The 13389-nt window shown below is 36.8% G+C and overlaps 1 protein-coding gene across 4 annotated transcripts in view; it reads left to right on the forward strand.

The window, feature by feature from the left end:
* sun1a (Sad1 and UNC84 domain containing 1a) overlaps positions 1-13389 on the forward strand; it is a 34386-nt gene that overhangs the window by 19661 nt on the left and 1336 nt on the right. For all 4 annotated transcript variants that reach the window (XM_073815858.1, XM_073815856.1, XM_073815857.1 and 1 more), the window contains 14 exons: positions 1559-1636; positions 4984-5067; positions 6367-6415; positions 7028-7083; positions 7181-7311; positions 7541-7810; positions 8061-8153; positions 8400-8509; positions 9955-10099; positions 10317-10580; positions 10663-10747; positions 11761-11876; positions 11983-12150; positions 12392-12484. In XM_073815858.1, the coding sequence (XP_073671959.1) occupies positions 1559-1636; positions 4984-5067; positions 6367-6415; positions 7028-7083; positions 7181-7311; positions 7541-7810; positions 8061-8153; positions 8400-8509; positions 9955-10099; positions 10317-10580; positions 10663-10747; positions 11761-11876; positions 11983-12150; positions 12392-12484 (1742 nt within the window). The remainder of the gene's footprint in view (positions 1-1558; positions 1637-4983; positions 5068-6366; positions 6416-7027; positions 7084-7180; positions 7312-7540; positions 7811-8060; positions 8154-8399; positions 8510-9954; positions 10100-10316; positions 10581-10662; positions 10748-11760; positions 11877-11982; positions 12151-12391; positions 12485-13389) is intronic.

The following is a 13389-nucleotide window of genomic DNA, read 5'->3' on the forward strand; positions in this document are numbered from 1 at the left end:
TGGTATTTGTTTTTGGGTGAACTATCCCTTTCGTAGGAGCCATACATTGGGTTTGACTTTTCTATTATTATAATTCCTTTATTTTTATACTGTTGTGTATGTGCACCTGCATCGTGATGTCATTGGTTACTGTGGGTGGCACTGGGTTTGTGGTGTGTGTGTGTGTGTGCGCTCACCTGTATTTTTTGGATCATGGCTGTGGGGTGAGCATGGGGAGAAACTTTCTGTTGAATGTCATCATCGTCTGAGGTGTCTTTGCACGGTTTATGAAATACATCAATCAAAGTAGGTGCTTATGTTTTCTAAGCTTGTAAAATAAAAACATTCCATCATGTGCAATGGTTCAGCGTGACGCGTCTTCAATGTAAACCGTCATGTCTCAGCCTGCTGCGTTTTTTGATGAAAAATACACCGCAATACCTTTTAATATAAGTAAACGTAATCGATTTGGGTTTTTTTATGCAAATAATAAATTAGTGAATATGTAAATGTGTAAATACAGCTACATTAAATCAATGGTTTTCAGCGTTACCACCATCACATGAACCTCTGGAAATCTGTTTTCTTTGCCAATGGTCTCCATTTTGCGTCCGGGTTTTGAGCTGAAAACACAATTCTGGTCACTTGGCACCCCTCAAGTTGTCGTTTGGATGCTTTGGCCCTCAAAAAAATAGCTGAAGAGCCCCGACGTAAACGGTCCCTTTCTGGTATGCTTACAGGTGTTGTGCGAAAATTACACAGATTTCCACAGTATTGTCGTCTTGAAGTTGAAGTTTCAATAAAGGATGTAACTGTGCATCAAAAAGGTTAGTAAGCGATTTGTCATGCGTCATCTCGGTGCTAAAACTAGACGATGAACGTTTATGCACTTTGTACACTTTTATCGTACGTACCTCGCATGTCACTTATGCTAAAAATAAAACTTTACATTTACTGAAGTTAAAAAATACTTTCTGTACACCTGTTACAACATCAAGTGGTAAAAGGTCAATGCTATGTGTCTTTGGACACCCCTGCTCTGGTGCGAATCGATTTCTGGTTGTGGATGTTGTGTGGCAGTCACTAATTTGATTTGGAAATTGAATCTGATCACCGGTGTCTTTACCTTTCTGAATTTACTTTATTATTGTCATACAAATGTGTCAGTCACAGCTATCAGGCACTTTTAATCCTTGACTCCATATCGGTCACACAGCGGTGTTTACATCATCATGATGGATCCCACAGCAGCACAAGACTTTGTTGAATAAATAACTCTCTCACCAAATCTCACAGTTTGTTTGTTTTAAACAGGTTGCTTTGTCTTTGGATTCTTCACTACACCCACTATAACTTACAACTTTCTTTCAAGCAGATGTTTGTGCACGAGCCCTGTGAATAAACAAATGTGTCTGTCCACCATGAGCACTACCTTGGTTACATGCAAATCCTTCTGTATTTGAGTTTGTTTGTGCCGAGCTGTGATTGGAGGAATTTCGAGAGACCGAAGCTTCGACACAAACCTCTGAAGGACTCGTGATTTGACGTTTAGTTGTCTTCTCTCTTCTGTCTGTCACAGGCAATGAGAAATACTACAGCACTATGAGTGTTAAAGAGGTGGTGGTGCAGGAGCGACCCAAACACAGCGGCGTTTTGTGTGAGTACATCATTCATAATCTTAACATACAACTTTTTTTTTAGACATGTTTGGGCTAATTTCTTACTATAAGGTCTTTACATTTAAAATGCTTTGATTATGATCTAGGGGTTCATTTGTTTGGTTCAACACATTACTGTATTTCAAATCCTTTCAAACATTTTGAGGCTTCAGAGGTGTTGTCTTAAAACAACATCTTCCTTTGCTTCTTTAAAGTTGTCCCAAAGAAGTCATTGATCAATCAGGCCCATAGTTCAGTGATATGTTTATAGTTCATGTATGTAAATAGGAATATAAATGTCATCATTTCATGATAATCAGTGTCATTATTTGCTCTTGAATAACCCATGTAAATCATCAATAGTTCAGGAGTTATAGACATTAATACAGGTGGAAAGGTTTTGTAACAGAGACTGTATAGCATAAATAATCTAGCATATTATATAGTATAGCATAATTCTCCTATGAGAATAATAATGTCATTCAGAAACAATAGTGCAATAGTTAGACTATCCTGGAGTTATTATGCATGCAAGCTCAGTGTTTGCATGAAAAACACACCCACTGTTGAAAGCATCTGCACATCATCAGAGAATGATGAAGGTATGAAAACAAGCTGTGCAGAGCTCATTACATACAAGTTTATTTTTATTAACAGGGACACTTTGATGTCTTTTTGATATAGATTTATTTATCGGAGCATGTTTTTGACTTGACTTGAATGTTTTTCTTTATCTTGCAAATGTTTAAGATGTCAAATAAATTGATAATGTCTTTAGAGAACGTTTGTGAAGTTCTAGCTCAAAATACCATAGAGAACTTTTTTATAGCGTTTAAAATTGCCCCTTTATAGGTTTAAGCAAAAATGTGCTGTTTTTGGGTGTGTCCTTTAAGTGCAGAAATCAGCTTATTTGCATTTTAATGGCAGTGCCATGGTTGGATAGTGCAGATTTAGGGGCAGTATTATCCCCTTTTGACAATACAAGGTGAACCAAATTTCAATGACTTATTTTTTGGAATGGTTTACCTGAATGAAGTTACTGGGTTGTCAGATTTTCATGATATGTCTTCCTTTGTACATTACTACATCAATACTGCAGTAACGTTCTTTTTCCAAAAACATTTTTATAAGATGCAATAACATCTGTTAAAAGAAACTAAAGTTCTTATCCAAGTTCACTAAAGTTTAGTTATTAACATGGTATAAATAAAAAAGTAGGCATTGTTTAGAAATATAATGGTAGACTTATGGGTGGGCGATATGACCATAATTTTATATCACGATAAACTCTGTTTTTATATCGCTGTATAGCGATATGTGTTGTGGTTATAGGTTTTTTTTTTCTTTTAAATAAGGTTTTTGTTATTAAAATATTTAATGCCATATAATTTTCATAATTCTCACCAAAAACATATACAAGCATAAAAAAAGATAAAAACCAAAGAAAACTCAAGCTCACTGAAGATAAACAGTTAGTGATGAAGAGAATGATTATATATGGGTTTCAGTGGCTTAAAATCACTTGTTTTAAAACTATGGCGTGTACAAATGGTATAATTTCGTGACAACATTCAAGTGATGTGGGCGCGAAACTTTGATTAAGGCTATGTCCACACGAAGCCGGTGCATTCCCTATCCGATCATTTTTTTCCTTGCTCTAAAAAAATAATCCGTAAACACGAAACCACTGAAACCATCTGAAAGCGGCGTAGTATATATGCCGGACCAGTATGGGGCGCTGTAATTCTGCCACAGATATACACTATACACGGAGAAGAAGACTTTGAGCATGCGCATAACCAACGTATGGTGTTGTCCATTATCGCTTGTTGGTCACCAAAATTGCATAGAAGCAATAGATTTTGCTGTAATAAAGCTAGTAGGCTTTAGTAGCTTCTGTAGCACGAACACAATCACATAGTCCGCCGTTATTGTTGTTGCTGTTACGTGTGACGCTGCCGACACATGATGTGATGACGTTTTCGCTTCACAAAATATACGGATTGGCTGTACAGACGAACCGCAAGGGTGTCGGTTTCAGATTTATCCACTTTAGGACCCGGTTTCAAAAAATAGCGGATTCAGTCTCCCAAAACGCCGGATCTGTGTGGATGAAACGCCAATACGATAACAAATGTATACATATACAGTGATACGCGTCTCCGTGTGGACAGCCCCTAAGATTATAGTCCAAAATCTCTCATCAAATCTCTTGACAAATTTCACCGGTTTATCGCCGACCCCTAGGTAGCCTAAATGTGAAACCTAAACCTGTTCTGGCATTTTTATAATGTTTTGTTGTATTTTGATTGAAGTACACAGTCATAATCTCCCATCACATGTTAAATTAAACAATTCAACTATTATTTCTCAACATTCTCCTAATGTGTTTAAAATTTTCATTTTAAAATGTTTTTTTATCAATAATGTTGACAATAATTTGGATAATGTATGCTATGACTGACTTCTTAACCATTCTTTAAAGTGAATCTGTTCAAATAAGTCATTTTTAGTTTGCGAATCATACATTTCTAGTCACGCTGTTCACCTTGCCAACAAGGACATCGCAAACGTTTTGTATAGGCTATTTATTTACTGTATTATTTGCTCAGACTGTTGGATTTCATTCAGACGAGCACTCTGTGCAGACACAGCTGAGCCCTGCTGGCCAAATCCGCTTCCAAATTGTAATCTTAGAAATCAAATTTTACAAGGTTTCTTCTGCATGAAAATTTTTTCAGACGCCAAAATGATCTCTTGCTCGCACTCTCGCCCTGTATACCGTGAAATATACTGGCACCATGAAATAAAATGACTCATTCCATGAAATGGATTTTTGGTCATACCGCCCACCTCTGTTTATCCAGTATCATGTTTTTGGTAGTTTAAATTGGATCCAACATTTTGCCAAAAATCCTTCTGCTTGTTTTTTTCTCCATTACAATAAAGCATTACAGGAATTGTATCTATAGCACAGCAGGATAACAACAACGTAATGTCATTTTAATTATATTAATAGATTTTATTTATTATTACCATTATTTATTATTAACATTAACTGCATTCAAGATGAGCAATTCAAATTTCACTCATGGAAATTTGAACATTTCATCTTTATATTTAAAAAACATTTAATCTTTATATAAAAGTATATAAAGGTTATTCAACGTTCACAAAAATGTTTACTAGATTTTAAACGGAAATGAGTGGTATGATATTTGTTTTGATCTCTGTGTTTGAAGTTCATTTAGCCCACCTGTCATTACTACTGTCGTCTTTTCACTAATGTATGACATCGTACACACGTACACACTGTATTTCAACTTGTGTATACTGATTCAAACAGGTGACGACTGCAAAAGAAAGAACACTCAACATTACCACGATAAAGAGCCTGTAGGGGACTTATGGTCCCTCATAGTTTTAACAGGTTAAATATTTTTCCCTTACTACCCTTAATCTTAATAAGAGTTTAACTACAGTAGTTAATGCTTCTAGTTTAGAGCCTTCCTCTTATTGTTATTGTTAAAGAAGTTTATTTTGCTGCAGTTGTGGGTTTATTTCACCAAATGCTTTCAGACACCCCTGCATGCCCTATCTATTCCTTTTAGTCCCCATCTCTAGCTTTTTGTGAATCTCTTTCTGATTCACTTTAATCATATTTATACTTAACAGACTTTATCTCATCGAGTTGTCAGCCATGTGACTCATTGCTGTTACTCACTGCTCTTTAGGTGGAGCATCTTTGCATGCGTCTCAAATTGCTTTGGAGTTTTCTTTTCTTTCTCCAGTTACTAGACTGACAGCGATTTCTGTGCCGCTGTCCTAATATTTATCAATGCACTGGGGTCCAAATGTCTGAGACAACAGAAAGGCTTGAAAAGTTTTTAAAATGCAAAACAACATTTAAGATTTTGCAGATTTCAAGGTCACTAGTAAAATTTAAGCAAATTTGTCTGATGAAACTTTACAAGCTTTAAACAACATTCCAACATTTTACATGTTTTAATATAATTAATAATTTGTCATGTCATTTTGTTAAATGCCATTTTTAAGCAGAGGTCTCAGACATTTGTACCTCTTTGAGGAGTTTTAAGGGGCCTGTATTTTTACAGGAAGATGATGTATATGTGTAATGTGCATGCTTTCTGCTGTTTTCACTCATGCATGAAGTCTGTCTACTCTTAAGTCTGGAATACACTGAACAATTTTTGGCTGTCCCAGACAAAAGATTGCAATAATGAAACAATCATGGAAATGTCTTTGTGGCTCTTAATAATCGTACCGCGAGAGAAATTCAAAGACTGCAGTTTAATAGCCTACAATAGTTTTCTGACAGTGTCAGAAATTCAGCATGATCAATGCACAGTGTGTTTGCTGCTACTGTGTATCGGTAGTGGTTTGCCAGTAGCGCATGCTGATAACGTTGCGCTAACGTGTCGCACAAATAACAGCCAAAATTCAATAAGGTGTCATCATCATAGTCTACATGCTTGGCTTACCCAAGTTTATACGCTCCATGTCGCACAATTGTGATAAGGTTATGATGGCAAAAATCCTGCAGTGTATCCCGGGCTTTAAGGGGTTGTTCACTTTAAAATAAATAATTTTTTGGGTGAACTATCGCTTTAACTTTCCTCTTAGCTGTAATGTATGTGTGCGCTGATCCACAGACAATCATTTGCTTATTAACACTGATATCTATGTGTGTCTGTGTGTTTGTTTACAGGGAAGGCGGCCTCAGCAAGTGTCTTGCGGCTTGTCAATCTCTTTGCCCAGTGAGTTACAAAAAAATATACAGTAGGGGTGTTTCCCGGACAGGGATTATCTTATGCCAAGACTAGACCTTAGTTTAATAAGGAAATATAACGAGTTTTAACAAACATGGCTAACTAAAAACATTACTTGTGTGCATTTTGAGGCAAAACAAAGAGCACTGATGTATTTTTGAGGTTTGTCAGTGCAATACATATGACACAACACACAAAACATTCTGACTTTTTTTCTCTAGCACTTTGAATGTTTAATGTGTGTTTTTAAAAAAGACAAGAAACTAGAATTATTTGTGTGTTGTCAGCTTATACACATTGTGTTTGTCTATTGTTGTGACCTAGATCAGGATAAGATCACATTTTATGGCAAATCATTCTACATAACCAGTTCATTACTAGGGGTTCACATACATTTTCTTGCCACTGTTTATCCATTTCTTAATTGTTTATACATTGATTTGACACGGCACATATTAAATGGTGTGGAAGTTTTTCTATTTAAATGTTATATAAAAATGCAAATGAAGCTATTTGAGTCAATTTTAATGTCAGTGAGCTGTGTGACAATTCCTGACAATTTTCTAAGACACTATTAAATACTGTCCTCTTCTTCTGCAGGTTTCTCCCTATGCTGTCAAAACTCTTATTTCTTGTCCCCTTTCTTCTGTTTCTCGGTGAGTTTGACCATTCACATCACCCATGACTGACTGTTGATGTGTAAAAAACGAAAACAGACTTGTGCATTAAACACCTTCTCGTGTGTTTTAATAGCTATGTGGTACTGGGGCCCGTCGGGACTGGTGGCCCTGTTGCCTTCTGCCAATCATCACAAAGCACCAAAATCACAGACCTTCACGGGTGACGCCAAAGAGGGACAATCTCCTGTCGAAACAAACACTCAGGTTGAATTTTTGTCCTTTTTAATGTGGTTTGTGATTTTTCGAATGTGAACTAAAATCTGGTTCGGTATGATGTCAAAGTTGTAAATATTGCACAAGTTGACTTGAGACACTTTTGACACACTGTCATTATTGCATGTGTGTGTCAAAACAACCAGCTCTAGATCACTATGTATGTTTGGAGAATGAATAAAAACATATAGTTGACTGCTGCTTTTTGTCATTTTTCTAGCGGGCCTCAGTTCTGATGTCTTCAATCGAGGCGGAGAGATTTGCGCGGTTGGAGGAGAATTTGGCTCAGCTATGGGATCGAGTGGCGGGAGGCTTGTTGAGACAGGAGGAACAGCACACTGAAGTCCTCAGTCTCTATAACACGCTGCGAGTGGAGTTTCACAGACACACAGACAGAGAGAGCATGGCCAAGTGGATCGGAGACATGCTGGAGGAAAGATTCAGTTACCTGAAGGGAGAAGTGGAGAAACAGTCCAAGCACACGCAACAAGTGAGAGATGCACAGAAATACATTTATTAGTGGCATTAAATATACATAGTGATTTTTTTATTTCATTTAAATATAAAAACATTCACACTGTCATAACTGTTGAGGGGAAAAATGCAATTTGTAAAATTACTGACTGTATTGGAAAAATAAACAAAAATGGCATGTGCATAATAATTTGGAACATAGTATATTTGTAGACTGAGTCAAAAGCATCTCCTGTTTAGTGATTCATCTGAATCTCTGTGTGCAGAATCGAGAGAAACACAAGGACGATGGACAGTCAGAGAACACTCGACTGGCTGAAGCTGAAGCTCTCCTACAAACACTAGCTCGCAGAACTGAGGTACTACACTTAAAGCCATACCCCAGCCAAATATCAAAATTACCCCATGATGTACTCGCCCTCAAGCAATTTGAGATACACATGTCCATCTTTCAGACAAACACGTTTGGAGTTATTTTTTTAATTGTCCTTGCTTTTCAAATTTTGATATTTGGATGCAGTATCCCTTAAATACATATGGCTCAAATGTTACTTGTATTGCTATCCAAAGCATACGCTAACTGATCTTTTGAATATTTCCTTAAGGAGCTACAGAGAAAACAGGAGCAAGAGGTACAGAGACGACTGGAGCAGGAACGGGCACAGAGATATAAAGTTCCTGAGGCGGAGACGGGCAAAACAGATCCTGACGACAGGTTATCTTTTTTACCTTCATTAATTAAATAAATTATAATAATTGAGGAATGTCATTATTTTATCTCACTTTATAATAGTGACATTCTCTGAGGCAGTGTAAAATTGCGCTGGAACAGAGATTATAGAATGGGATAATTCATATAAAAATTAACCCCTTGTTTTACTCTTGGAAGCCATACTCTATGTATTTGATTGTTGTTGTTGTTGTTTTTAGACTAACACAATCAGATTTCTATTAGAAAATGTCCTGGCTTTTCCAAGCTTTATAGTGGTCGTAAATGGTGCTTCTGATTTGAAGGCCAAAATAGCACATCCACCTTTCACAGAAGTAATCCACCCAGCTTTTGGGGGTTAATAAAGGTCTTCTAAGGGCAATTGATGTGATTATGTAAGAAATTCTTTTATAACATTTTATGAACTATAACTAGCTTCCAGTACGCCACTATAAGTCTTTCTTTCTCGTGAATGTGCATCTGTTATTTTAGCTTATTACATGGCTCTCTGGAATGCTTGATTCTGATTGGTCAGTTGAGACATTTGCAGGTTCGTTCTTTTCAAATTATAACCGCTCCAAAGTAATAACGCATAGCCGGTACTACTTGTACAATTTAAATCGCTCCGTGCCAATAAAGATTACTGTTTGGCGCCATCTTGTCACAAACACTGGACAACCACAAAGTTTTGACATTAATTTTAACATGTACGGAAAAAACAAAACATTTAAACAGTGGATAGAAGAACGAACAACGACAAGACACAGAGAGCTTACTGAGACTGAACTTGACAAAATAGAGCATGACCGCTACGAAGCCAACACACACAAAAATACAGAATGGGCATTAAAACTTCTCAAAGACTGGCTAAAAGAGAAAAAAATGGAGACATATAAGTATGAAGCAGAGGATCTTAATAAGGTATTACGATCATTTTATGCATCTGTGCAAAGTTTCGCGGAAGGATAAAAATGTTATTTTAAAACGAATATGTCAATAAAATGTTTTAAATTCATATTCATGTGCAGTTTTTTTTCTTATTTGGCAAGTAGCCGTCGCTTCGCGTCGGATCCTGATCACACTGTCGGGGCTTATTTCCCGATAACTACCGGCTGCCTCTACATTATCCCTTGCTTATAAAGTTTTAAATATTCACATAAAAAAATCACATCAATTGCACTCAGAAGGCCTTTTTTAACCGTGGGCGTTACATGGATGAACTTTTTGTTTGGGATTCAAATCAGAAGCACCATTTACTGCCAATATAACGATTTGAACAGCCAGGACATTTTCTAATATAACTTTGGTTGTGTTTGTCTAAAACAATTATCATATAGATTGAGGATGGCTTGAGGGTGAGTAAATCCATTTCTTGCTCAGCCATCCTTATATAGCAGCGGTGGACATCTTCACTTGTTAAAGTTTGATGTGATGTTTTCTGTCTCCTCCAGTGACGAGTCTGACGGCAGCTCTAGTGAAGTTGTGCTGTCAGAGGTGAAGAGGCTGGATGATGAGTTGGACCGCATCAGAGACGATGTACAGGGCCTGATGGGATGCAAAGACAGATGTGAACAACTGGACGTTCTTAAGAACTCTGTGAGTTTAATATCACGAATAAATGCATTACACATAAAAGGCGACATTCGATTTTGATGAACTGATTTGTTGTGAAGTTGCACGCTGCATAATGTCGTGAATGGGGTTTGTAAAATTGTCATTCCTGGGATTTTGATCCATGAATTTGTTTGCCTGAAGAGAAATAAGTATGCGAGTTGAATATATTTATGACACACTTTGATTTGTTCTCCTGCAGGTTTCAGAGCATGTGGAGAAGGAAGTAAGGTCTCTGTTTTACGGCAGTGACACAGCAGATGAGCTGAAGCTTCCCGAGTCTCTCATGCAATGGCTTTCTGATCAATTTGTGAGCACCACTGAATTACAGGTGTCACTCCGAGCTCTGGAGAGCAGCATTCTGGGTAACCTGTCCCTACAGATAGAGGAGAACCAGTCACCATCTAAAGAGACGATCACCAAAACTGTACTGCAAGCTACCGGAGAGGCCGGACTCACAGAGGATGTGAGCTTTTATGTCAGTTAGAAGTAGAAACCTAATGATTGGTGTGCCCATTATAACTACCAAATGTGTTTACATATTTCAGGATGTGCAATTGATTGTGAACAATGCTTTGAAGATCTACTCTCAAGATCGCACCGGTCTGGTGGACTATGCATTGGAGTCTGGAGGTATAGTGTTAATGTTATCTTAGACTAGAATAGAAAATAATTAGAGAAGATGTCCGTTGTTCTGTCGAAGTCTGTTCCCTCTATGTGTCTCTTATAGCGTTTTCATCACGTTAAGTTTATAATTTATTTAGAAGTTCATAATATCAATAATATCACCATTTTAATAAATATTTCATAATTTTTCTGTTTTCTATTACTTCTTTTTACTTTATATCTTAGCCTATGTCTTCCTGTTTGTTCTAAAATTATAATGTTTACATACTTTATATATAAATATAGCAAACACACTTGATGTGATGTGTTAACATATAAACAGGCCTGTACAAATTAATTTGTATGTAAACATAATAGTTTTAAAATAGTTTTAGAGCAAACACGTAGGCTATAAATATAAGGAAGAACTAAAAGGAAACAAGAAAATAATGAAATATTTAATAAATGGTATTTTATAGAATACATGATAGGATTGCTTTTATATGTACTTTAGGGATTCATACTGTAAAAATAATTGATTTGCCAATAAAGAGCAATATATATACATTACATGCATGCATATATATCAGTAGCCAAGTCAATTAAACTTTTAATTTATCTAGATTCATAAAAATCACAGTTTAAGGCTAAAACACTTCACATCGCTATTGCGGAGCTGTCACTTTCTGCCACTGGTTGGGCTCTGACCACAAAAAAGTCATCTCTGTTTGCAAACACGAAAAGGGCTATTGGGCGTGTTTTATGCAAGTTGCGTGCACATGGTCGCTCATGTAGACCACTTCAAATTCACTAACGTAAAATCAAGTATAACAACAAATTCATGTGAAAAACGAAAAACATACAGACTTATTAGTAAATGAGACCACTGTCTTTTAAATGGTTTGTAATTTTGCAGTATGCAACATGAGTGTTAAATTGATTAACAAACCTATACACTGAGCCATTTGTTATATTTCAAATGCAATGTTCAGACATATTTCAGCTAGCAAGTGATTTTTATTATGTGATTGTGTCTGTAGGGGGCAGCATATTAGGCACACGTTGCACTGTGTTGTTCGATACCAAAACTGCATTGATGAGTCTGTTTGGCATCCCGCTGTGGTATTTCTCTCAGTCTCCACGTGTTGTCATTCAGGTTTGCAACCCTTTAGAGTTTTGGTTATATTGATTGTGACGTAAAGGCTTTGCTTTGATTTCTTATCTCTCTTTAACTCTCTCTCCTCATCCATTTATCCCTGCAGCCAGATGTGCATCCTGGGAACTGTTGGGCGTTTAAAGGTTCAACTGGATTTCTGGTGATTGGTTTGGCCTTGAAGATTGTACCAACAGCGTTTTCTCTGGAGCACATTCCTAAATCCCTCTCACCCACCGGCAACATCAGCAGTGCCCCTCGAGAATTCAGTGTATATGTAAGCACATCTAAAATTAAACTTATCAGGCATCAGTAAATTTCTGGGATCATCTTTGGTTATGTTGGATTTCTGGATGGGGCAAAGAACTTTTTTACCTAAATAAATATTTTACTTTCACAGTACTTGGATGTTTTTACAAACTAACTTTAAATGTCCATGTTTTCTGTGACTGTTGTAAGTCTTGGTGAACACACATCAGTAAAGTAAAGCACTGTGTTTCTCCTCTGTTTTGTTAAAGGGTTTGGAGGAGGAGTATGAGGAAGACGGGCAGTTGCTCGGACAGTTTACTTATGATGATGAAGGAGATGCTCTTCAGACCTTTTCAGTTACTGTAAGTATCAGGATAGATTTACACTGCAAATCTTTTTTTTTTTGACAGTTCGTTTACATAATTTTTTTTAAAAGCGACTATTGTCCGATATGATATCAGCATTTACACTAAACACTCGCCATAACATTTCAAGGTAGACTTACTGACCTGAAACTGCTTAAACCTCCGAGGAAGGAAGTAGTGGTGATATGCAATGGACATTACTTCACTAAGTGGAGCCGTCGTCCTCCACCTGTTAAGAAAGAGACATGTGATCGCGGGTGGTGTCCACCTGAGTTGACGTCATTTTTCAAACTCCCATTTTCAATGACAAATGATACATCTTGACATGGGAATATGCGATCTGTCTTTTTACATTGCAGATGCGAATGCATGTATCTGATTTATATCTTATTTTAACATATCAATGAGGCCTGAAACCGATAAGAAAAATATCAGAATCTATGCGCTTTTTCCTACTTAAACATTTTTGAATCTCATCTGATCTGTTCCACAGTGAGGGTAAAAATTCAGAATTTAGTCACTTCAAACATGCGTGTAAATGCGGCCTCGGACAAACAGATAATAGGAATCAAATAGAATTTGAATGCTGTTGTTTTTAACCACATATGCAATTGTTCATACATAAATTGTATTTAATGCAGTAAACATTATAAACATGCATTAATGCATTTATGTTTGAAAGCCTGCTTCTGAAAATTAGTGTTGACCGAATCTTTCAAACATGGTAAGGAGCGTTACGTTTCCGGCTGACATCAGAAGTATTCAGGCCAATCACAACGTACAAAAATACCACAAACCACGCGAACACATTGTATTATACCAAATACACAAAGTAATGTTGGTTTAGCAATGAAATAGGTGCTCTTTAATTGACAAGATGACTCCTCAATGGTGGGGAAAGA

Source organism: Paramisgurnus dabryanus, chromosome 1, assembly GCF_030506205.2.
Source record: "Paramisgurnus dabryanus chromosome 1, PD_genome_1.1, whole genome shotgun sequence".
Taxonomy (NCBI): Eukaryota; Metazoa; Chordata; class Actinopteri; order Cypriniformes; family Cobitidae; genus Paramisgurnus; species Paramisgurnus dabryanus.